Source organism: Vanacampus margaritifer, chromosome 7 (assembly GCF_051991255.1).
Source record: "Vanacampus margaritifer isolate UIUO_Vmar chromosome 7, RoL_Vmar_1.0, whole genome shotgun sequence".
Taxonomy (NCBI): Eukaryota; Metazoa; Chordata; class Actinopteri; order Syngnathiformes; family Syngnathidae; genus Vanacampus; species Vanacampus margaritifer.
This window is the reverse complement of record NC_135438.1, coordinates 13074931-13100345: the sequence shown is the minus strand read 5'-3', so window position 1 is coordinate 13100345 and position 25415 is coordinate 13074931. Positions and strand designations below refer to the sequence as shown.

At 38.9% G+C, this 25415-nt stretch overlaps 1 protein-coding gene across 1 annotated transcript; it reads right to left on the bottom strand.

The window, feature by feature from the left end:
* Positions 1–2753: 2753 nt before the first annotated feature.
* ugt8 (UDP glycosyltransferase 8) lies at positions 2754–16417 on the bottom strand. Its single transcript, XM_077572122.1, has 6 exons — positions 16183–16417; positions 12211–13043; positions 8655–8797; positions 6197–6273; positions 5573–5792; positions 2754–4126 (listed from the first exon to the last, which is right to left on the bottom strand). The coding sequence occupies exons 2-6, from the start codon at positions 13039–13041 to the stop codon at positions 3751–3753; spliced, it is 1647 nt and encodes a 548-aa protein (XP_077428248.1). The 5' UTR covers positions 13042–13043; positions 16183–16417; the 3' UTR covers positions 2754–3750.
* Between the last annotated feature and the right edge of the window lie 8998 nt (positions 16418–25415).

Here is a 25415-nt window from a genome sequence, read left to right as displayed (position 1 = left end):
GACTACATTCACACAATAGTATTCAACTATGCATGTTTTTGTGGGAGGAAACTGGTGTGCCTGGAGAAAACTCACATATAGAACCTTTGAGGACACAAATAGAAAGATTTTAACCCAGATCTTGTGACTGTGAAACAACGTGCTAACCACTATTGGGCCAAAACTGCATATACTGTATGCCACTGGGTTTTCTTGAATCCTCAATATAGGCCCTCACCCACGTCTCGTGTCTCAGCAAACACAAAGGGTGCCAGATTGCGCCAGCGGTGGCAACAAAGGAAAACAGCTTGAAAGGTGTAAATTAAACATAGCTGCAGACTCTCGCAAGTGTGAGCGAAAGAGGTCTGCAAGCCTCCACAGGCGGTGTGAATAATTAACAGGGCCGGTGAGCGAAGTCGGTACCAGGCTGGGTGTTTTGTTACCCCAGGTTCACTCAGCATGGGTATTCAGCATTAGATAACCCTGTCTGTCCTCATGGCGTGTGTGCAGCTGACTACTTTAGATGATTACACCATTTGATATCTGTGGAAGCCTCTTTCTGTGTGGTAACATTTCCTGACAGAAACTCTGTACATCCCCTATCACACCGAAACCATCGGTTGAATTCCTCTCTTTATCTTGCTTTGGATGAAATGATCAACAAATGTTGCCATGATTTCTGCAAAGCGTTTTATTCAACATTAGTGATTTGTTTACATTGATGTATTTACAACACATAATATGAATGTTTTAAAATCAAGGTTAAATAGTCCAAAATAAATGAAATGTTGGGAAGATACAAAAAGCTACAGAGAAAACACTGTGGAATTCACATTTTCATTTAAGTAAGAAAAGAAAGAAAAAAAAACTAAAAACGATGTAACAAATGTTAGACTACCAATTTGAGAAGTAAAACAGGAGCTAGGTGGTGTATTACAACTTTAATACTGAAATAATAAAGAAATCTAACAATGCACCATCATTAATTTGCTTCTGTTCCTCCAGTCCGTTCATAGCTTGAGAAGCACCTGATGGCCCACAAAGCTGACAGCTGAATGTATTACTGATGATGAAAATGATAATTCAAGTATGTTTTCAGCAGGCCTAGGTCGGTGTCATTGCAGCTCACAGAAGAAAGGATGACAAGAAAGCTTTCACCAACATACAACAGGCTGTTGAACAGTTAAATAATTCACTGATGCACAGTCATGTATTGCAGAATCTTCTCCAGAGAATTCAATGCAGGGATTTTTTACACAAAAAATAAATGCATTTTTAGAAAATTGCATTTTTATGGTTACTTGGAAAACCTTAACTTAAGCGTTCATCATTAATGTTGATTAGGCAGGCTGCAGGAAAGATTTGACTATGGTAATTTCTCGACAATGACACAAATTTTTTTGAAGAAAAAAAATCTATCCAAAAGCAACGGTTGGGTCATAGACTCATAGCCAGATCTTTCCGCCCACTTTTGTGTATGTGACGTCAAGCAAAGCTCAAGCATAGATATGAAGAGCAGATACATCCTTGTACTATAAAAGCAAGCTAACAACAACATTATGTGGCGGCCATGTTGGGGAGGTCGCGATTCTCACCAAAAGCATTGCATGGACATTGAAATTAAGTCTTAACGTGCTCATTTCTCATTTTTATGTGGTTTACTTTTTTGTGAAGGCCAAAATGTGTGCTGTCAAATATAATTGATTTTTTTTTTATAAAAAGGTAGATAAGCAAAATTCCTTACTCAAATGTCTGAACACGGAAATCCCAATCTATAAAATTATAAATCATAGATATTTTAGGTATATTCAAGTGTGTGTTATTCTTGAGAAATTACAGTAATTCATCCTTGGGTATCTTGAAAGGTACTATTGAAATTATTAATATCATTATTATCACACAACATTTCCCTTTAACAATACATTAAGCCTGCATAGTTTGTACATAAGTTGCTTAAATTAACCTTTTTCACTGTGACATTAGACCACTTCCAGGGTGTACATTTACTTCTGCATTCACCAACTGAAGAAGACTACTAAGAAATGGATTAAATTACGGTAATAACATCTTACTTTGATCAATCTCAGTGATATTAATAACCAATTTTAATCATATTAAACCACAACAGTCAGCTCCTGATTACTACCACACACTCACTCACAAATGAGCAACCAGACCAGTGATTCAACCTGGTCTAAAATAAGATACCTATCAGATGGATAGATAGATAGACAGACAGACAGACGGACAGACAACCATTTTACATTAAAGCGACAGTGTGTAGGATTTACTGTCATCAAGTGGTGAACAAATAGAATGCAACGATTTTGAAGCATGCGTGCTATGGTGCCTCAGAGACCACATTTTACAAGCCTACCACCAATTATTACTTGCAGTGCGCGAGCGAGCAGCCTGGCTAGCAAGAGCGAGGAGCAAGAGTGTATAGTAAGAACTGGCTGGACAGGCTAACAAGAACGGCTAGCAGGAGAAGCTATTAAACGCGAACAAAAGCAAAGCAGACAGAGACCAGCGGCTGGAGCACAAATTATGGGACTCAGCGACGACCACCAGCAGACCCCAGTTGTGGAAAATAAGTGGCGATCAACCCATTTTATTAAATGCTTTACTTTAATGCATGTAATTATGTTTATTGCTAAAACACAACCTGTGCTACCTTAAACATAGCCATCCGCTGTCACGCTAAAGGATAATATATATATATATATATATATATATATATATATATATATATATATATATATATATATATATATATATTTATGTATATTGATGATGAACATATTTCCCCCCATATTTATGAAATTAATAGTTGGTTTTAAAAAGGATGCTTCATTACTTCACCACTAGATGGCACCAAATCCTACACGCTGTCACTTTAAATGGATAGAGAACTCCACTGATTTAGGAAATAAAACAGGAGCATGTAGCTAACCAGGCTAGTAATAAACCATTGTTTACACTTTAATTATTCGTTCAAAATTATATATTATATATATATATATATATATATATATATATATATATATATATATATATATAGTTAATATAAGTAAACATACACCCTAAAAGTAATCTAGCAGGAACTGACTTGCATCATTTGATCACAATCAATCGAACCTGACAAATGGGGGCATTATCAGACAGACTTAAATATAAGACAGATGATGAAAGCACAGGTGGGGACTAATTGAGAAGGTAACCATACATCAGTAAAGCGTGTAATAACATTGTGGATATCGAAGCGACTGTAGATCCATCTTCATGCTATCACACCACAAAATACAGTAAGTCCATTAAATAAATTAAAATAAGATAAGATAAAACTCATTTTAAAGTAATAAATAGTTGTGCCCTCTAGGCGGAAGCAGACAGTGAGCTTTGCACTGGTCAATTAAATATTTAAAATATTTTAAAAGTTCATGTGTGGTTAGTGATGTCACTTCATCAGGGTCATTCCACTCTTTTGTTTCATCCCCAGTGTTCCAATTTGGTAATATGCCGCAGCAGCTGCTGTTAATAGACTTTAGATTCTCCTGAGTGGACACATTTTTACACATACACACACACACACACACACAAGCACTCAATATACACACTATGTGTATCCTTTTTGAGCCTCACTTCAAGTGGCATTTGCCTCTTGATGCAGACCTAACAAGGGCCTTTCCTCCAAGCTTTTATAAAAACCTAAAACCGAGGGCTGCATCCTTCAGTAACTGCCTCCTCATCCCTCTTGGCCATTTAAGAACATTAATTTGCCTTCTTCTCATTCTTTAAGGAGCCATTGCCTTTGTGTGTTCCGTTGGACAAGCAGTGGCAGTGTCCATTGACCATGTGTCCCTGCTCCCTTGTCGCGCCGCCTACTTGGCTTTTGTCACCATACTTCGCCCTCAGTAACCGTCCCAAATGTCGCAAGGCAAAGACCAAGACAATCAAGGTTGACCCCACGACGAAAATCACATCCAGCAAGAAGTACTGGTAGAGGGATATGTCGTACACAGCAGAGCGCAGGTGGACTGTGCCATTGTGACGGAGGGTGTAGTTGATCCAGTAGACGGCTCTTGCCACCGGGTGGTCTGGCTGGTCTTTATGGATGGTAGAGAGAATGGCTGCCCGCTGTCGGTACCTGCAGAGAATTAAGCTTTTTTTAGGTCACGTAAATTAATGTGATGCTATATTATTATTAGCCACCGTTTAACAAACATCACTAAGCTGATTTCAATGGTAAAATATCAGTGAAATATTTGCGAATATTCTCATTCATGCAGGGCGTTGAATCAATCTGAACTGGACTATCTGGATCATCTTAGAAGTGGTTTTGTCTTTTATCTGAGCAGGTTTGATCAGTTCATATTTGAGGCTAGCTCGGGGCTTAAAGACCTCTGTCGCCACAACAGAAATCTGTCTTTTGGGAAAATTTTAAGGGAAAGTCAACCCCCCCAAAAATTCTTGACAACAATATGTTCCATGCAGTCCCACTAGTCTAATTACGGTATTCTGGGTAATATTGCGTTAGTGAAATATGAATTAAGCAGTTTTTATCCATCTCAGGGGGCGACCATTTTGCCATTTGCTGTCAAATGGAAATGACATCACAGTTACTCAGGTCTCAGGTAACAACAACCAATTACAGCTTGGCTTCAGAAAACAGGTGAGCTGTGATTGGTTGTTGCCTAAGCCCTGAGCAAATGTGATGTCATCTAAAGGCGACAGCAAGTGGCAAAATGGCCGCCCCCTGAGGTGGATAAAAATAACTCATTCTACAAATGTAATATTAATCAGAATGTAATTTTTATACTTGTGAGGTCACATATAATTATTTTCAAGAAATGTTTAAAGTTGACTTCCCCTTTAAGATAAAAAAACAAACAAACATTCGTGTTTTGATAGTGAAATTGTTTCACAGTAATGCAGAACGTCATAAATATACATGATATTCATAATAATATAAATATACTTGTAGAAATTACATCTTAATGAGCATACAAGAAGATGGAGAAGGATGCAATTCACGCAGGAAAACTTTCTGTCAGCGATGCATGCAATTTACTTCCTGATTTTAGAACGACCACGAGAGAGCATCTTAAGTCTCAGTTACATGTATCGGCAGTCTTCAATACATAAAAAAAAAGGCCAGTATCTGCCTGATAATGATACCTGGTATCACTACTCTGCAATCCAGCCAGCCCAGTTGCGATTAATTCAATGGCCTGATAACACTATGAAATATTTGAATGGCAATTTAAAGCAATTTTATTCTCCTACCTTTCCTTACAAATTTAGAATATCATAAGCAGGAGAGTCACGACTGGCTGCTTTTATGTTATGTTTGTTTTGTTGATTATGAACAAATAACTTATAAAACATTAAATGCAGACTTACAGCATACATTAATATCTGAAAATACAGATTTACCAATTCTGGTGCCAACACTAAATATGTTTAATAGTTGCTGAAGTTAGTGTGTTGTTTTTTAATGAAATACATGTGCAGAAAAAAAAAACGACAATGGATTTTTGGACAATGAATGCAAATTGAAATAAAATACTGCACAGTACAAAAGGCATCTCACCTTGCATCATTTATGACGGTGACCAGGGCATTGTAAAGGTCGTCTTCGCTCATGCTTTTCCAGTGCAGCATAATGCCCATACCTTTGGCGGTCACTCGGGTCATTGTGTCGTAGTGGTCTCCAAACAGGGGCACACCCACCACTGGCACGCCGTGGTACATGGCCTCAAAGATACTGTTCAGCCCACCATGACTCAAGAAAGCCCTTATGTTGGGGTGGCCTTAACAGTAAGAGACATTTTAAAAATGTGCAGATAAAGCTGATAAAGTTTAGCACGTTTGACACAAGTGACTCAGTAAGGAAACCTGTGGTGATGTGAGATAACATTTGAGTAATACTAGATGCATGCACCTGGAAGGCACACGGTGTGGTTTTGTCTTTTTCATTGGTAAAAATATTTGCTTCTCTTTGCAAATAGGGTGTGATTTTATTAGTTTTATGTGCAACGTTTTACAGCTAAAACTAAACAGAACTACTCATAGCAAATACAGTCATTGGATTCTGCACATTCCTCCTTTCTGAGGCACTCACATAATACTCGAAGTAGGCAGGTGGAAGTGATGCTTTGTGAAATAAGTTCTAAAAACAGAGTAGAGCTGTCCTGTAGTGCTCTAGTGAACTCACCTAATAGATCATTCTGCGGCATCCAATCAACAAGCTTGGTGTTGTTGCCAATGTTACTGGGCGGGACACCGGAAAATCTGTAAAAGTAAAAGAAAAGGGTAACTATTAGCAAAATAAAACAAATACTTTACGTTTGGTTTGTGAATAAATGCCGTCACTGGCGTGTACTCTTGTGACAAATCTGTTACAAAGGTCACACAGACTGTTATAGATGAATGAATGAAATTCCATTCAGCCTTTTTATTCAAATGGAGGTATTTGTATGGAGCATGTTCATCCTGTTTAGTCATTCGGGTTCATTCTAATCAGATTACAAAGCTCCCTGTAAACCAGGCCAGTAATACAGAATGCAAATACTGTAAAAACATAAGACAGGAAGCTGGTGAGAATTTCCCAATACAAAAGAGCATACCGAAATCAAATAAAACTTTCAACTGGTCTTTCATGGATTTAATTTCGCATTCTAACACAAGCAGCAGCCAACCCATACACATCCTTTCCTCAAAATCTTTTATCTCCCTCTCTGCAACAAAACACTAAGTCACTGTGCTGCCAATCAAGGCCTACATTCATGCTGCCCAATTATCAATGACATGATTCATTGGACTTGATCCCACTTCATCTCCTCTGTCCTCCTTTTCTCTTCCAGTTCTCTCAGTTTGGAATATTACATCCGGATCACGGAGCTTCATATCATCAGAATTACAGGCCAACAAACAACATTTTACACAAATGCACAAATGCAGAAGAATTGAATTATATTGTCATCTGTTACCTGCCTCACTTTCTGACTTGTCATGTGGGAAAAAAATCCACTCAAATCGAGAATCTAAATTTCCATGGCATGCGCTACTACCAGGGGAATAAAACATGACATTCACATGGATAATGATACTTTGACTCAAAATTGGTGCTTGAATTTCAAAACAATGACTAATGGACTGCAGCACAGTAAACACTCTAAAAACTGTTGGGTCAAAAGTAACCCAATTATGGATAAAAAATGGACCGATCCACTTAATGGATCAATTTGACCCAACTTTCTGGGTTGTTTTTCTACAAAATGACCCATTTTTTTGACCCAATTAAAGGATCTGACCAGTATTTATGAGTTGTTTTACACTAAAAGACCAATTTATTGACTGAAAGTTGGGTCAAATTGACCAAAGTAGGGATGGGTCCATTTTTGACCAATAGTTGGGTTATTTTTGACCCAACTGTTTTTAGAGTGCATCGTTCATAATAGAATTGTTTCTAATATTTTTTGTTTCACGTTTGTGTCATTGTCTATGGGTCAATATGATGGATGGGTAAATGATTACATGGAATTGAATTACAGCTCCACCTTTCTCTGCTCACTGACCAAGCACAAACATTTACCCAAAGTTCATGTTGAACCCTTTGTTACTGATTCATCTGCAGAACTAACACAGATGCCTGACTTATCGCGTTCATTTTTGTGATTCATGGCGAAAACAAAGAACTAAAACTAGTTTCATTCACAGAAACACCAGCTATGCAGCAAATATGTGAGAGTTTATCCTGCCACGTTGTGGTGGCCCTTTAAGAGGCCCCATGTATTCATGATACATGATGAGTTTCAATGATTGCGCATAAATATTAATAGATTAATTCACAACTCCCTCATATATATAAATATTGACAGCTTAATGTTTGATTTGTAATTTTTTTTATGTTTACCATAATTTATTCAAGACCTATGCCACTATTTCACTATATATTTTATAATGGGATGTATTATAATGCAGTGACTGTTTTATTTACTGAATGACACGTTAAAAGAATTGTAAAATTGTCTTAAAAATATATATATTTTAAACAAATTGCTCAAGTAGATTTCTAAATCACAAAAACATGATGCTCCAATGAAATTATCTATGCAAGACACATCTCATGGATCATTCTCGTTCCTGATCATAAAACGGCCACAAGAGGGCAGCAGAAATGGGTATCGGCCTCTGTCGCAAGTACCAATAGTTAAGACGTGATACCCTCAGAAATAAAATGCGCTTTATTGATCAGAAAATATTGTACTCATCATCCTTTTTCATGATGACAATACTTGTCAGAAGTGTAGCTTATTCACCGCAAGGGAAGCAATGATTAGAGGAGTGGCGCTACATTTTGTTTAGCCGCGCTAACTAGACAGTCACAGCTCATAGGTAGCTGGAGTAGCGCAAGATAGCAGAACACCGAGCATTTCCATAGCTAACCATTGGGCAATGCTGCTGCACAGTTTTCATTAAAATAAAGTAAGAAGATCAAGACAACAACAAAGTCAGCCTGTATAGGACAAAGATTAGACTTAGAAAACACAAGAGGCTTCGGAATCCAGAGGTGTTTGAGAACCAAGCTTAGAAAATATCTGGACAGTTAAGTGCAATATATTTCACTGTGATTGCTGTGGCAGATGAGTAAGGATAAAGAGGTACTTTACCTCCAAATGACTTGCTGGGGTAGCCTGGCGAGTGCTCCTGCCAGTTTATGTGCAATGTCATGGGAAAGGAACTTCACCCCAGCGCCAAAGGACACCACAACAAAGCCGTTCTCTGCTGTATCATTAACCAATATCTCGAAGTCCTGTGGGAATACGTAAAAAGTTGGAAAGGATTACTAAATTGTCCAGTCAAGCCAGTTAAACACACAATGCTTCACTTCATCTTGTGCAAAAGGTTTTTTTATTTTATTTTACTTAACGTGCACTGTTGGAATAGTTTCACTCGACTGATATTGGTCTAAAAGCAAAACCATTCCCGCGAAACAAGTTTGCAGTTGCCATTCATTGCTTTATAGAGTGATTGTGTCAACACCAATAAAGATTACAGTGTCGATTCGAGTGAGGATTTATCTTGCACATATGATTTAACGAGGTCTGATGTCATAAAAGTAATTCAAAATGTTGTTAGCATGTTGACTTGCTGATATAGAGGGGTAATAAGTCATAAAAATAAATCCCTTAACAAGCGTTTCCCAGGTATAAGTTAAAACGCAAATCATTGGTTTGTATGCTACTGTTTAAAGCAGAGGTGGGCATCGAGGGCCGAAGTCCTGCAGGTTTTGCATGTTGCCCTTCTCCAATACAGCTGATATATGATCAGCTCATCAGCAAGCTCTGCATAAGCCTGATAACAATCCTGTTGATTGGAATCAGCTTGTGTTGGAAGTGAGAAACCTCCAAAACCTGGAGGACTACGGCCCTCGAGGACCGAGATTGCCCACCTCTGGTTTAAAGGGATGTTTGACTTATTTTTGCCATTTTTAGCAGTAAAAAGTTAATATTTTGTCTAGAATTAATTTGAAAACGTCATTAATTTCATGCACAATACCTTTAAAAACACATATTACCACTTGCTGTCGAGTGAAAATGACATCACAGCTGCTCAGAGCTCAAATAATGACCAATTACGGCTCACCTGTTTTCTGGGTTTAGTCATGTGACCTTCACAAAATGAGCCATGACGGTCGTTACCCGAACTGAGCACACGTGATGTCATTTTCAGTTGACAGTAAGTGGCAAAATGTGTTTTTAAAAGTATTAATTGTACATGAGAAATAATGAAGTTATCAAATTAATTATAGACAAAATATTAACTTCTTACTGCTGAAAATGGCTAAATGAATCAAGTATCCCTTTAAAGAGCTAGTGTGCCATTCTCATATTTACCATATCAGGTTAGGCCTATTATTTTTTTAATCGTGTTTCATCTATAAAAGCAAACTGTGGATGTGTGACAACTCCCCACTAGTCACACAAACATTAAAAAAAATTAGCATTAAACTCACAAAAAGTCAATACTATTATAAAATAAAATATACAGGATGTAATAAGAGACATTAGACTTGTGTCACTTTTCATAAACTTGCTGACATTTAGCTATGAGCAAAGTGCAAAGACTGAAACTTTTGCTTTAAAGTGGTTACAAAGTTGAAGTGATAAAGAACAAATTAAACAAATACATGCCACATTGAATACATCAGAAGGAGACACTTAAGCAAACAACAACAATGCTGCGGGAGCAAAATAGAGACTCACTATTACTGCTGCATCAAAAACTATCGTGCACGGCAATCGGTTAAAATACTATTCATTGTTTATATTTGTCATTTTCAATCCAGTAATATGTTTACAGGATGGAGCGACACTGCTCACTGGATAAGGAAAGGTCAGAGGAGCCATATTTGAGTGTTCTCCATCCAACAGACGGAGGTAAATGGTCCAGCTGTGGCAGCTACAACCGGCCCTGGCACGGAGCAACTGCAGCGGCACACTGTGCTTCTGTGTCCCAGCCGTGCAGCCCGCCTGTGCCTACAAGGAAGCTACAGTGACCCCATAAAAAGTCTCAGTGTCCCCTGGCTTCTGCCAAGAACAATGGCCTCGTTCTCCCTGCGCTTACATTCTAACTCCCTCACACATTAGGGCACAATGCTGCCTGTTGGCTCGAGAAGCATTCCAAAACCTCCACGCAGAAGATACCAACGAGTCGTGACCCGCGCCCGTCTTTGTCCAATCGATGGACTAACTCATTCCCATCACCCAAAGCTCTCTGTGAGGAAGTACAGTATCTACTACGTCCATTCAAGCTTAGGGATAGACTGATTATCGGCCATGCCGTGACAATTTCAAGCTGTTAACTATAGGGAACTATCCATTTCCATTTTCAATACTTTGATACTTTGATACTTTATATATATATATAACTTTATAAGAGATACTGCTGACTGGGAATGCTCTGCACAGGGCTCCAGACTGCCCCTAAAATGTTCAGTCAGCGTAACTGAAACTTTCATCTACTCGCGCCAGCGCTAACTTTGCAGATTTAAAAAATATATATAATTACCATTCTTGAATACTTTTTGTTGATCTCATAATTCTGCTCCACGCTTCAACCCATGTATCAGTAATTATTTTGCAAGTTAATTGAAATAAGAATCGAAATCTTAAATCTTCTACTGGTACCCTCAAAATTGCAGGTTTGGTGTCACTGTGCTCCTAGTAAAAAAAAAAAAAAAGGAAAAAAAGTTGGTCTGGGAGCCCTGCAGTGGACACTGCACCTTCTGTTTTTGTTTGAAATTAAAACTAAAATAAGTACAAATTTAACATGTATACAGTAGAAAACAATAGGGAGCTATGAGTATTTACATGTCGAAGTTTTTATTTAACTGTTTAAAACATGCCAATGACCCAGGGAGGTCCCTGAACCTTGTTTTAGAATTTTTAAACAAATATGCCAATTGACAGATTAAAAAACAAACAAATAAATACATAAATAAATAAAAAACTCCCATCTTTAATTCAAACCTATATAGATTACTTATAGACTGTTGCAGCCAAGAAGAGGAATACCAAATAGGTAAGCAAATGTTATAATGCGTGTGTTTTTTTTTTGCCACATACAGTAATTCCATGGTAAAACATCACTGATAATATTAGCTATTTTTATCATTAAAACGACAAATAAATGGCTAAGTTTATGTCCTGTACAAAATGCGAGCTAGGGTACAGTGACCAGATTTTCCAAACCGGGACGCTACAATTTTTGTCTCACCGAATTTAATCGCCAGTCAATCTTCGTCAAGAGGATCGTGCGTGCGGAACACGGACATGCGGCAAATCCTTTTTTGGGGGCCAGGAGGTTATTACTTTCGCTAAACCCAACTGCTATCTTGGTTAGGTACAATTTTTTTGCTTGGTCTCGGCATCTTTTGTATGGTACTGGCTGTACTGTTTACCTGGCGCCGGTCCTATATTGTAACATTGGAAAATGGAAATATTACGCTAGATAAGCTCAGTATTAGGTTAGGAGGAATACATTTCCCATGATTCCTGCTTAACATCGGGACAAAACAATGAGGTTGGGGAAAACGCTGTCCCATTCAAACTGCAACGTCTGGTCATTGTGGTTTGATTCTCAGTGAAAAAAGTATCGTCACAAGTGCCAACCTATCTAATGGAGCACCTGTGATATGTTCTGTGTGCACTTCGCAGCACTCACCTTTGACAATGGGTTTGCCGGTCTGGTGAGGATGCCTCCAATGTACACCACGTGCGGTAGGGTGGGCCTGGGGAACTCCAGAGCCAGGTCCGTGCACAGCATCCACATCTGACTGCCTCGCACCAGCTCAGTCATAGCCACTTGCGGCTTTATTCCATATTTCCTCATGATGCGGTCATACTTGGGGATCACAATAAATTGGACTCCAAAGTTCTCCAAGAGGTAGACGGCTGTGTTGGAGATCCTTTGTAACAGTGACATGCGGTCGGTCAGCAATGAGTTGAAGACGGGTACGTACGAGAGCGGGGCCGGGGCTCCCACCTCCGTAGGGTACCACAAACCCGTGCTGACCACTGCATTTTTCAAGCCTAGAACATGCGCGAGTACAAACCCGCACATTTCATTGGGGTCCACCAGCAACAGGTCAAACTTGGCCTGCTTGAGGCGGGCCATGACTTCTGTATTGCCTACTATAGCATCACAATTCTGACTGTAGTGTTCAAGAATGTCAAAAAGCTCCAGAAATGTAAGGCGGCCTGAAAAGATGTTGCCAACTTTAGATTGCAGAAAACTCTCAGCTGTGCTGCTGTTGAAAATGCCCGGGTAGCGTTGTAGCTTATAGTGAGGGGAAGGGAGTATTTCACGACCCTCTGAGACGAGAAAATGGATCTCATGGCCCTCCTGGTGCAGAGTGGTGGCCAAAGTCTTGAAGATGTACATATGTGATTCAAACAGGGGAGGTGGGACCACAATGATTTTAGCAGCCCTTGACCCGCTGGGATGCCACGTAAGGAGGCCAAGGAGGAAGAGTAGAGATGAGGGCAGGAGCATGGCTAAAATGATAAAGATATTCATATTAAACACAGATCATCATTATCATACTTACATTACACATTTAATAATGGAGTGCATGCCTAGTGAAAATCACAGAAAACGAAGGATACTAAAGTGAAATGACTGCTGTTTAGATACTGTACTTTGTGTAACCACTGCATCCTTTTCATTGATTTCACTCATTCAAATATTCACCCTCTGCACAGCCATTACGTGGGCAGCGCCATCGTCATTCTCCAAGAAAAAAAAAAGGAAACAGCTGCTCTGTTCACAAACACCAACACAAAGAACGATTCTCAAGTATATCACCTCATGACCTACGACATAATATGCATACATTCTTTATCCTGCAAAATAAGTTTATGCACAGGAGGAATTTGTCATCATAGATGACTATAAAGGTTCACAAATGTTTCTTGAACATATTTATGGCATGTGGACTCACTGTTTTGCGTAAATGACAGCCAAAACATTTGTAACTGGGATCAGAAATGAAATTGGGACTTTGATTACAATTTTCAGTTCTATAAATATTGATTAATGTCAATGCAAACCGATAGATTGTTTTTCATGCATAGGTTTAAATATTTTAAATCAAACTGACGAAACAAAATCTCTTATCTTGCTTCATTTTTCCTAGCATTTTTTAGACGGGGTAAATCCAATATTGATTTTGAATGGTATCCATTATTCAACAATAGATAGTTGAGGTAGCTGAGGTCAAAGTCTCTACTCGTGGCCAACATAACTTTCAAAGAATCATTCTATTCTATGGCAGATGTTATTTTTTAACATTAGCCTGTTTAAAGCTTCACAGATGCACGAGTTGTCTTTTGAATTCAGCAACTGTAAAAAACAAAGAGAGAGAAGAGAAGAGAAGAGAAGAGAAGAGAAGAGAAGAGAAGAGAAGAGAAGAGAAGAGAAGAGAAGAGAAGAGAAGAGAAGAGAAGAGAAGAGAAGAGAAGAGAAGAGAAGAGAAGAGAAGAGAAGAGCTTGGGGGCATACGACACTTGTTCAAGCTCAACCAGTTTTGGTTCCCATTGGAGTACTGTATATCCTAGAAAATGGAGACTGGAGACGGTAGTAAACGTGTTTTGTCAAAAATATTGCAGCGCTTGTTATGCTAACAATAACGTTCAATTTCAATTACATATTTGTGCTCTAATAACATTCAACAAACATTACCTTGATTGAATCAAAACAATGGCATCTGCAGCCATTATGATGTACTGTATATGCTGAGTGAACTTCATTGAGAGGCATCAACTTGCAAGAGCAAGAGGACAAGTCATTCCAAAGGCTTGAACGCATGACTATAGCTCATACTCGATAACATGGAAGTTTCTGCATACCACAAGTGAAACTGATAAGAAACCCCAATGTTTGCCATTTGTTGTGTTAAAATATGTGGGTCTTAGCTCTTAAAGACATGACAAGTCAAATAAACTCAAATTCTATGGAAGGCTAACGTAGTTAAAAAAAAAAAAAGTTAAGGTGGAGCTTAAAAGGGAAAACGACACTAGCCGTTCTTTTGCTGAGTCACTTGCAAACCTGTTTGTAGAATCAACACGCAATAATCCCCAGCATTGTCACATCCTAACCCAATGACAGTTTACGTATAATTAGAAATAACTTCAGCCTTAAGTGCATTGGATGAATTTAGTTTCACTTTCCACATTCATTCATTACTATTAGCTACCATACTATCTCTCTAGGCATCAACATACATATGAACTGGTCCGACAAGCTGTCTTGCTCCATTAGTATGCCAACCACACCAACAAAACAGAAGTCAGCTGACAATATCTACTGGGTGAGAGGCAGCTCCGAGACATAACCAAAACGGTTCACCTGCACCTGCGGAGACCAGGCAAGAAAAAGCCTGGAATAATCCATGCGGGAATGCATCAGTATTTGCAGAATGGGAGAGACATTGTTAATCCATAAGCAAATATGCATGATTGTTTCATCATCGATGTCTATACATTTATCTGCTTAACCATGGCTAGGAGTCAATGTGGACAGTTAAGTAACAATTCAAATACAATACAGTACTGAGCGGGTTGTATTATACATTACAGCAGGTTTGTGTAATTCCATGCTTTGTAACATATCAGTAAACATTTTAATTATTGATACTGCATTCAATGCAAGTGTGTTTTAAACAGTTTGAAAAACGTTTTCGCAAAATCTGGCGACTTTCCAAAGGCTCTTGGGAACTTTTATTTTTGTGAAAAGCAACTAGTGACAAACGTTTTCAGGTGTTCTGGAGATTCTGCACATAAGAATCTTTAATTAAATTAGATATTATAGCATTTAACAAAACAGTACAATAATGTTTTATATAATGTATGTGATGGCCTATTTCAAAAGCAAAATAATAATAATAATAATAAATACAACAATTGACCAACAAACCAACAGAAAAAAGTTCATTTGTAGTTCTAAACACATTATTTACGGTGTTTCAGATCACGTTTTGACGTTTATTCCTCTCTCCTACAGTATCCATTACAATTACATACAAATTCCCAAATATACAAATTAAGCAAAGAGGTCATTTAGTGACTTTTACCGACTGACAGCCAATAGCTATAGCTTATATGATTACATTTGGAATTTTCTGCTTCAGAATAATGGTCAAATGAAAATTTTGAATGTAGTTAACAACATGTCAACCGGTATAAGTTTATCAGGAATATAATTGAAACTGGAAAAACACGACTATACAAGCAAATTTGACTTCCCGGAAAATAAAATTTAAAAAAACACACACACAAACCATGAGTTTATGTACACTCAAAATAATATTTAAAAAAAGAAAAAAGAAAGAAAAAGAACCACTATTTTAGTGGGATTTCACACTTCATTTGTACCCTTGTACGGGAGTGGCTGTGAACGCAACACGGTCACTTCCATGGTTACACCTGTACCTCAAGAGGGTTATAACCGACGTGTTGTCCTTATTCAACGACCCAGGACACGATAAATAACGTTTAATTTGTAAAACAACAATGTCGTTTTACTGATGGCACATGTACGTTCGACCGGAAAAAAAGCCGAGGGGAAAAAGTTAAGTTGTTAGGCGAACCTGAGAACGCGCGACACCTGCAATTAGCTACGCTGTTTGGGCCCTACCTTGTGATTTAAATGTTGTTCCGGAGTGGAGGAAGACGCCTCTTAGGGTTCTCTTCCCTTGAGGAAAAGTTCAACTTGGGAGCCCAAAAGTGGTGGAAAAGTGATATCAGGAGTACAACGCGTGTATGTTGACAAATGGTTGCCCGGGTTTGGACGAACCAACTGCTACTCTGTCTGCTGCCGGAGGAAGGAAGGCGGGACTAGCAGCGACCCAGGGAGGGATGGGAAGACGGGGAGTGGCTGAACATGGCCTGAGGTGCTTGGTGCTTGGTGCTTGAGGAAAGAGAACAATAATGAGGTGCGTGAGCCTCTTGGTTTGTGTTACAGGTGCCTCCGTTGGTGTTAGCATTTGGGATTAGCGCCCCTACGGGACTACTTACTGTACACCTGTTTTGAGCGTGATATAACCCATAAAAAATGTTTTGCACTCTCACTGGCCACAACATGAGGTTCTGGGGCTGGGCGATTATGGAACAAATAATAATCATGATTTTTATTGATTAATACTGCAATCACGAAATCCGATTATTAATATATTTCAGAATTTAGCAATTATTCGCCTAGCAAAACACAATAGCCTACTAAGGACCTCGATCAAATAGCCTCATTTTGAACCCCCCAACACACACACACACACACACACACACACGCACACACGCACACGCACACACACACGCACACACACACACACACACAAACAACCAAAATTACCTTGTAAATATGAGAAATGTAACCCTATTGTATTTTTATTGTGCCACTTTCGCACCTTTGCTACATTGCTTATTTGCACAAATTAAAATGGTCAATAATTCCCCCTCCCTAAATATTTAGAAATATTGAATGAACATGTTTAATAGCAACTATGCAGAGTACCAGCACCTCTTAATTTTAGCCTCTAGAGTAGGCCTACCGGGACTGTTTAGTACCAAGACTTCACATAAGCCCGCAGACCCGCACTTGTTTTATTTCTCTCATGTACTTTGTGGTACTCATACGATACCTTCAGTTCCTCAAAAATAAAACATAAGAGGATTATTTTTTCTGCCTCTGGCCAATGTGTGCCATCATTTAGACATGTCAATGAAGCTGTAAACGTACTCAAAAGTAGTGAATAGTGATCCGGTTGTTTTTCCGCATATTCTTGAAAAAAATATCACTCTGCTTTCTCCAGCATCAAGGAGCCTTCTTGCCTGCGTGTTGGACATCTATGGGTCACTTTCACCTGGTGGCCAACATGAGTTATTCCTGTGATAAAGTGATGCCTTATAAGGAGGATTTGATGGATATAAAAAGACCAAATGATGAGTTGAGGTGAGTTTGTAAGCAAATAGTTGTGAAAAATACTGCATGTTGTTAGTTTACAAATGGTGAATTGCCAAGTGGTGGGGTTTTACTATACAAGGCCATGGTATTTATTTATTTATTTATTTTATTTTATTTCTGATTGTATGTTATCGCACCACTGCAAATGGCAAACCACAGAAATAAGATTATTCAATCAAATTCCTCTCTATCATCCTAAAATACTGAGTGATATTCTTTTAGGGCAGCACGGTGGCTGACTGGTTAGCACGTCCGCCTCCCAGTGCTGAGGAAGTGAGATCGAGTCCGGGCTTCGGCCTACCTGGGTGGAGTTTGCATGTTCTCCCCGTGCTTGCGTGGGTTTTCACCGGGTACTCCGGTTTCCTCCCACATTCCAAAGACATGCATGGTAGGTTAATTGAACACTCCAAATTGTCCATAGGTGTGATTGTGAGTATGGTTGTTTGTCTCTGTGTGCCCTGTGATTGGCTGGCAACCAGTTCAGGGTGTACCCTGCCTACTGCCCGAAGCCAGCTGGGATAGGCTCCAGCACCCCCGCGACCCTTGTGAGGAAAAGCGGTCAAGAAAATGGATGGATGGATGGATATTCTTTTAGACTAAAGTTTTCACAGCTCTTGTCTTTGATGTGGAACTATACCTAATGTTGTGGCCAGTCAGTGTACGTTCTAATGACGGCACTTTCAAGTTTACCTGCAGAGAGATCAGGGCGGGGACTCAACGCCTCCACAACTGCAAACAGATTCTTATCAGGCAGAAAAGAGTGGAAGACTTTAGGTTCTTTAGGCTTGAGTTTGTTATTTACGCTGACTCTGGGACTTGAGAGTCAAAACACACAATAAGGCTCGTCTGTTTACATAGTACACATACACACAGAGGGGACTGAAAATACCTTCTAATTCGGGGGGATGGGGCCTTTATTGTGTGTGTACTTAAACACAAATGGATGTTTCTTCGATAACAGTCATCCGTTTGCCTGTGCATTCACGCCACCCCACAACAGTTTCCTTGCTTCTTCCATACATTTGCAACTCTAATTTTTAAATAAAGTCAAGGTTGTTTATTCAGACCTTAATCACAAAAGAGTTTCAAAGTACCTCACAAGCCGACAGTTGACAAATACTTGCGCATTCAAAATGGTGGGCCTTCAGGTTTGAGCCCACTGATCCGGAAAGGCTTGCATGCTCCTGTCAGAACTTTGATTTCAACATAGGGCGGAATAAGTTAGTGTCAAACCAGGCTCTGAAAGCGGATAATTTTGGGGTTTACTCTGCACCATGAAAATACAAAAATCCCATTATAAAAGCCTGACGTACAGAAAAACATGTCGACTGGTAGTCTAACGACTTCTCACTCAAGATACAATACACCAAAACTGTTACCAATCTTCCGTAGCCTGGTTACCCTTATAGTTACACTCCTCTGTGGATCCCGGAGCTTTTGGTGACCAATTCACAAAATTTTGCCATCCACTTAGAGATTTTTCAGTCGTATGGAATTTGTACACTTTGCGACTGGTTTTGAATAAATGCTGGATGTGGGCTCATAAAACACCGTCTCTTGTAAACACAGAGATTAAACAATAATAAACATGGCATCCTTTCCTTTTACATTGTCTTTTAATGGCTTTTTTCCTCACATGTTGTCATGTTAGCTGATAATGCAGGTGAGGATGTTGAGCTTTCGGTGTTGTATCAGAGGTCTCAAAAAGTGGAATGGCTACTGTGTGTAAGTACTGAAACCAGTGTTAAGTTTAATGCCCAAGACTCACTGCCCACTGCCCTCTGTGTTGAAAGTATTGTTGCTATCCTGCACGCTAACGCTAACTTCTACATGCATCTGATCTTCTGTATGCATGAAGCATTCAAGACACTTAAATGTCTGGTTTCTGTGAGTTCTGTCTGAAAAGGGTAGGTGACTAAATGCCAAATCCTCCATTACTCATCTGATGCGCCAATTCGCCAGGAGCGCAGTGGGAACGTGGCTTAATTCCCATCCACTCTCACTCATGACGTTTGTCATCTCCGCTTCATTCTATGTGCACCTCCTTCTTAATGCTATTCTCTTTCACCTCCTTCCCTCCCAACTCCTGCCCCCTCGCATATCAGGTGTGTTACCTGAGCTCCACATGAATAGTTAATCAACATGAGACACCCAATCTACACAACGAGGACAGATCCCTCCCGTGAGTTGTAGTTTTTGTCTGTCTATAGGCTGAGTGTACCTTCTCTTCTTGGAATCTGCATGCAGAAAAACACACATATTCAAAAAAGAGAAGAAATTAGATGTAGTTGGGGTAGAGAATGCAAATAGTGTTTTGATCGTGCCGGTGTGTCGGGTGAAACTGACACAGCAATGATTTGCTGGAAGCAGGGACACATTTGCATAAGCTGAATAAAAAAATGGTTGCGTATCGGTATGTTTTTGTGCAATAAAGACACCCTTGGTATTCTTTTTTTTTTTTCTAAATGAATTGAATTTCCAGTACTTTGCCTGTGATTAAGCAGACTAGAAGTTGGAAGAAATTAACTACAGTATTGGTAGTAGGTTATGGAAAGTCAACAAAAAATCAACTATAGTCATTAGTTGTGAAAAAAAATCAGCTTTCATTAATTAATCAATCACCTTTAATCAATCTTGATGTATTGTAGCATCTGAGCAAGAAGACGTTATTTATCCCACAGCAGGGAAATTTGCAGGGGTACATTGCAGGGGATACGTGAAAACAGTTAATATGATACGTAAATATTCTCAGTCATTTTATAAGCCAGTCCGCCGTGTATATAGTGTTACAAATTGAATTGAGAGACATGTGTTTTGTTCCTGATAATTAAAGTTTAAATGCCTGTTTAAAAGGCACTTATGAGCTCCATTTTTTGTGGTAAATGTTATGAGTAACAACAAAGGCGGGTTTATTACTTATTTTGAGTTAGTATCTTATTTTTTAAAAAATTTTTTAGATTTTGTATTCATTTTCCAGGCAACATTTTGTATTTTTATGTTTAATTTGAAAGAAGACAATGCCTGAGAATTAATTGTTAAACATCAAACAGATTTTTGTTTACTAATCAGTTGTGTTACTTTTTATTTGGAGCAACTCATCGACAAGTATGAGTGAGGGGTACCCAGGTATGACAAAAAGGTTTGGTGGTACACGAGACAAAAAAGGTTGCGAGCAACTGTTATAGATGATAAAACAAAGATGGGTGGTGGGAAAAGATGACATGGACCTTCTTATGATTCCAACTCACGGACAAAAGTGTTGGGTCACTACAATACCACTTTTCCTACAAAACAATGCATCACAAAATAACATCCGGGTCAACTGACATCAATTTGAATAGAAATAGAGCTAAGATCAAAGTAATTCAAGAATAAGTGATAAAATGGAACATGGGTCAAATAAAGAACTGTTTGCAAATTTAAAAATACACCAGAAAAAAACAGCAGTAACAACACTATAAAACATGAATCAAGATTAAAAATACAGATGACTCAAAATGTTCATTTTTTCATTTATTTATATAAATTATTAGTGACATGAAATAAACGATTGTACTATTAATTGGAGCACATCACACACAAGAAAATGTTAAATGTCTGTCACAGATGAAAAAAAAATCAATCTATCCATCCATCCATCTTCTACCGCTTATCCGGGTCGGGTCGGGTCGGGTCGCGGGGGCAGCAGCCTTAGCAGGGAAGCCCAGACTTCCCTCTCCCCAGCCACTTTAGCCAGCTCCTCCGACGGGATCCCAAGGCGTCGAAAAGAAAAGAAAAAAAAATCCAATTTGAAAAATCTTTATGTACCAGGACATAATCAAGAACTTTGTTTCGCATTCAAAGGCACTTGTGCAAATGTTCTCCCATTCTACACATGAGCTCTTTTAGGTATCTGCTTATCTTCAGTAAATGAGAGAAGTGGTCATTATTCTAGATAAGAGCCTCTGTGTGTACTTATCTTATCTTGACCATAATTTACAGGGGAGCAGCATGGTGTGTCCTTACTTTAGTGCTACTTGTAGCCGGTAGGTAGTTCATGCTAATTTAACATCAAATCTCAAGTGTGTACACACTATAAAGGCTTCTTGGCCTTCAATTTTTCATTTTTTTACCTCCATGTTGATAAAATTGAGTAACATTTTTGAAGAGTGATGTTATGGATATTATAACATCATTATAATATGATTATCTAAATCAATATAATAATCTATTATTATAATGCATATTTTGTGAATTCTTGAATGAATGGATCCGCAGCTGTCAGCTAAAAGTTACATTTCATGCCGAAGAGAAATCTTCATCCAATTACAACTATAAGTCAAAAAGGAGAATGTCTACAATTATATTTTCACTCATGTACTACTGTAAACAAAGTGCTTCTTTTGGGGAGAATGTACAAAACAGTCAAATGTAATGTATAGTCATGGCCACCAGAGGGAGAGCAAACACCTTGGCAAAAAGCTCAGGAGCCGTTCTTGATATCATTAGACAGATTTTCCCAGGGCTCCTGTTAAATAATACAAGTTTGATTCCCAGGTTGGACTAATAGAAACAGATTTCTGAGTGTACATTAGTGTACATCCCTTAACTTGTGAATGATGACATAAATGAGTTATAACTACAGTTGGTTGCCGCTTAGTGCGCATGACATTCACTATACAGAAACGCTCACTGGATAATTTATTTACAGGAAATAGCCAGTGTTGCAACATAAACATAAGTAACAAGTGCACCATTTTGTGGATTTTGGTTCATTGAAATGACAGCGTCACCAGGGAAGTCCTTTCAGCAATAAGAATGGAGGTCAAACCATTCAGCCATCAATTCCCTGGATCACTTCTGTTGCCTTCCCACTCACACTTGTCTCTTGGCTTCCTTTCCTGACCCATGCTCACTCACTGGCTATGTAATCAGTCGCTTCAGCACTGGCCATTTTCTTTCTGTCTGCCTTATCGCTTCTCTGCAGTTTCCTTCTTTGTCATTACTCTGCTATTAGCATTGCATCCTGGGGCTGAAACACTGACCTTATAGCCACAGCTATGCTCAAAACATCTGCCTGTGCAAGATAACACATTCACCTTGCTACCTCTCGCTGCATGAAATAATGTCCAAGAACAAATACACCTATAGATTTGTTTTTGCACTTAAAGAAGTGAATAAAAAAAAAAAACGTGTTCACCACCTTTGGCCAACTGCAAGCTGAATTGACCAACTACAGTAAGAAATATTCCATGATCTAAATGTAGACTGAAGTTGACTTTTTATTGTCAGATCTATGCGTACATAATGAAAACATTCCAAAGACACAATATGAGCTAAATTATCTGTAGGTGTGAATGGGAGTGCAAGGAAGAAACCTTCCAGGATGACCAGAGTGGGCAGCACACATTAAATTCTGTAGAGTAAATTTCACTCTAAATTGAGTCTATTTGGTCCCACGCTGAATAGAGTAAAATTTGCACTTGGAAGGGAGTCAAATACAGTGGAACCTCGGAGTTTGAACGTCTCGGAACTCGTACAATTCCGACTAGTAAAAAATGCCTCGGAGTTTGAACTCATTTTCGGAGTTCGAACACCCAAGCAAAGCAGGCTAAGCCGAACATCTCTTTAAAACGGGTAGCCGAGTGAAGCTGAGCAATGCCGAATGCTCACGTTGCGGTAGTTGAGATGATGCACTGCTCATTTCCAGTCAGATCGTGAACATTCTCGGAGGTGCTCCATTGATTTTTCCACGACAATTTTCTTTGCCATGAGCCCAAAGAAAGACAACAAGGCCAGTGGCAGCAAAGAAAAACATACAGTGCTACAAACCACAGTGGAATTAAGAAGGAGATTATCGCGCAGTTGTAACCACTGTGACTACTTCTGTAAATACTAGCACGAGGACCCCCTTAGCTGTCCAACAACATGCCTGACGTTAAACAACGCACGCAAGGACCTCTTAGTTGTCTAACAATGTGCCCAATGTAAAATACAAAAATTCAGCACTGAACTAAAGCTAGCATTAACATAGCATTTATCATCCACTGATGCCATCTCACCACAACAGGTAAGGTAAGGTATTGTTACTGTTTAAATACTGTACTATAAATTAAAAAAAAATAAACATACATAGAAATTAAAATAGTAATTTTCTGTTTTTGGAGCTTGGGAACTGATTAATTGCATTTACATTATTTCCTATGGGAAAAAGTGTTTCGGAGGTTGAACAATTCGGACTTTGAACACTTCGCAGGAACAATTTATGTTCAAACTCCGAGGTACCGCTGTATTCAGAGAAAATTTTGCTCAAAGTATTTTTAGTGTGTGCAAGAGAATTTGCCTATCACAACATCCTCACCTGCAATTTGACTAGTCAATAATTTTTTTTAAGTTACACAAGAGTTCAGGAACAAACTCACAACCTTCAACTTGGAAGACTGCCACTCTACCACCTAAGCTATGCCACTCCTAATGTTTGATTATATCCAAGATTTACGAAGACTCCAGCGGACATGAGTGATGTACTAATACTGTACACAGCAGGAGCTTCATGGCTCACGGAGTAGATTGGCTTTCTCCCAACCTGAAGTTGTGGGTTTGTTCCTCAACCCTTGGGCAACTTGTCTTTCTTTTCTTTTTTTATATCACATGATATAATGCTGAACAATGTAGGTTAAAACAGCATGAGAGGCCATTTAATAAAATGAAGCGCCACTGTGAGAAGTGGTTCCCCTCAGGACCTGTCCCAGTCGGTCTATGCAGGAATAGTCGCAGCAACGCCTCCAGAGAAGTGGTCCCACTCAAATACTGTCCTGATGGTGTACAACAAGCCTAACTTTGGATCATGCCATCTGCAGAGGTTCATTGGTGATTTTGCGGTGGCGGGGAACATTCATTTGTGGAATATCCGTTATGAAGCAAAATCCAGCCGTTTTTTATCCATCTCAGGGTTCACCTATTTTCTGAAGCTGTGCTGTGATTGGTTGTCATCTGTGACCTGAGCAACATTTATGTCATCTTCAGTCGACAACATGTGACAAAATGGCCGCCCGCTGAGATGGATAAAAACGGCTGGATTTTGCTGCTTAACTCATATTCTACTAATGCAATATTAACCGGATTACCATATTTAGACTTGTAGGGCTGCATAGAGCATATTATTGTCAATAATTTTTTGGGGAATAACATTTTGAGGTATTAATGAGGAAACGGAGTATACAGTATATTATAATGGTTTGATAAATATCTAGTGTTCCCATTGTGTGTCTATAATTTTGTTTGGGGTGGATGTGACGTCAACACTTTGACAGGCTGTCACTTGCACCCATTATTGAGTGAGATGCCAGATCGCTTGCCTATGGATAAAAGTCTGACATCCAGACTCAGTTATTTATTTATTATTATTTCTCTAAATGGAAAGGACATAACATGGCACGGCTTTCAGCGGGAGAATACTTACATACACGCGTGGGAGAATACTTACATGCGCGGCAGCATCTCCTCCTTTCTCATCTCGTTCGAGTTTTTCACTTTATGTTGTCATGATCAATATCTGATTGAGTCGCTTGAAACATTTAATGTAAATTCAGCCTTCGACATGACGGCGTAAGTGAGATAACCTTTATTACTCCCACAATGTGAACATGCAAGTGGGGCCCAAGTGACAAGTAGCAACTCTCACAATATGAAACTTGAGCCAATTAGTTTGATAAAAAACATTTGATTTCTTTGGTCGTAGCTTAGCTGAGTTATCTGAATAATAGATTACTAGTCAAAATGAAAATGACCTCTTTTTTTTTGCCATGTAGAATTCAGCCAGTGTAATATTGCATGACAGAGCTTCCTTGTATAGTTTTAAATTCTAGTGAGTGTTCCGCCACGGTAAGCTACCCGAATTCTCTTCTGATGGATTTTCTACTGTTTTTTTT

What these genes read in the sequence shown, in the direction of transcription:
- ugt8 (XM_077572122.1), bottom strand. Translation starts at nt 13,041, where the DNA reads ATGCTCCTGCCCTCATCTCTACTCTTCCTCCTTGGCCTCCTTACGTGG. An exon ending in CGGCAAACCCATTGTCAAAG is followed by an intron (nt 8,798 to 12,210) that starts GTGAGTGCTGCG and finishes GTATTCCCACAG; the next exon opens with GACTTCGAGATATTGGTTAA. An exon ending in CCCCAGCAAGTCATTTGGAG is followed by an intron (nt 6,274 to 8,654) that starts GTAAAGTACCTC and finishes TTACTTTTACAG; the next exon opens with ATTTTCCGGTGTCCCGCCCA.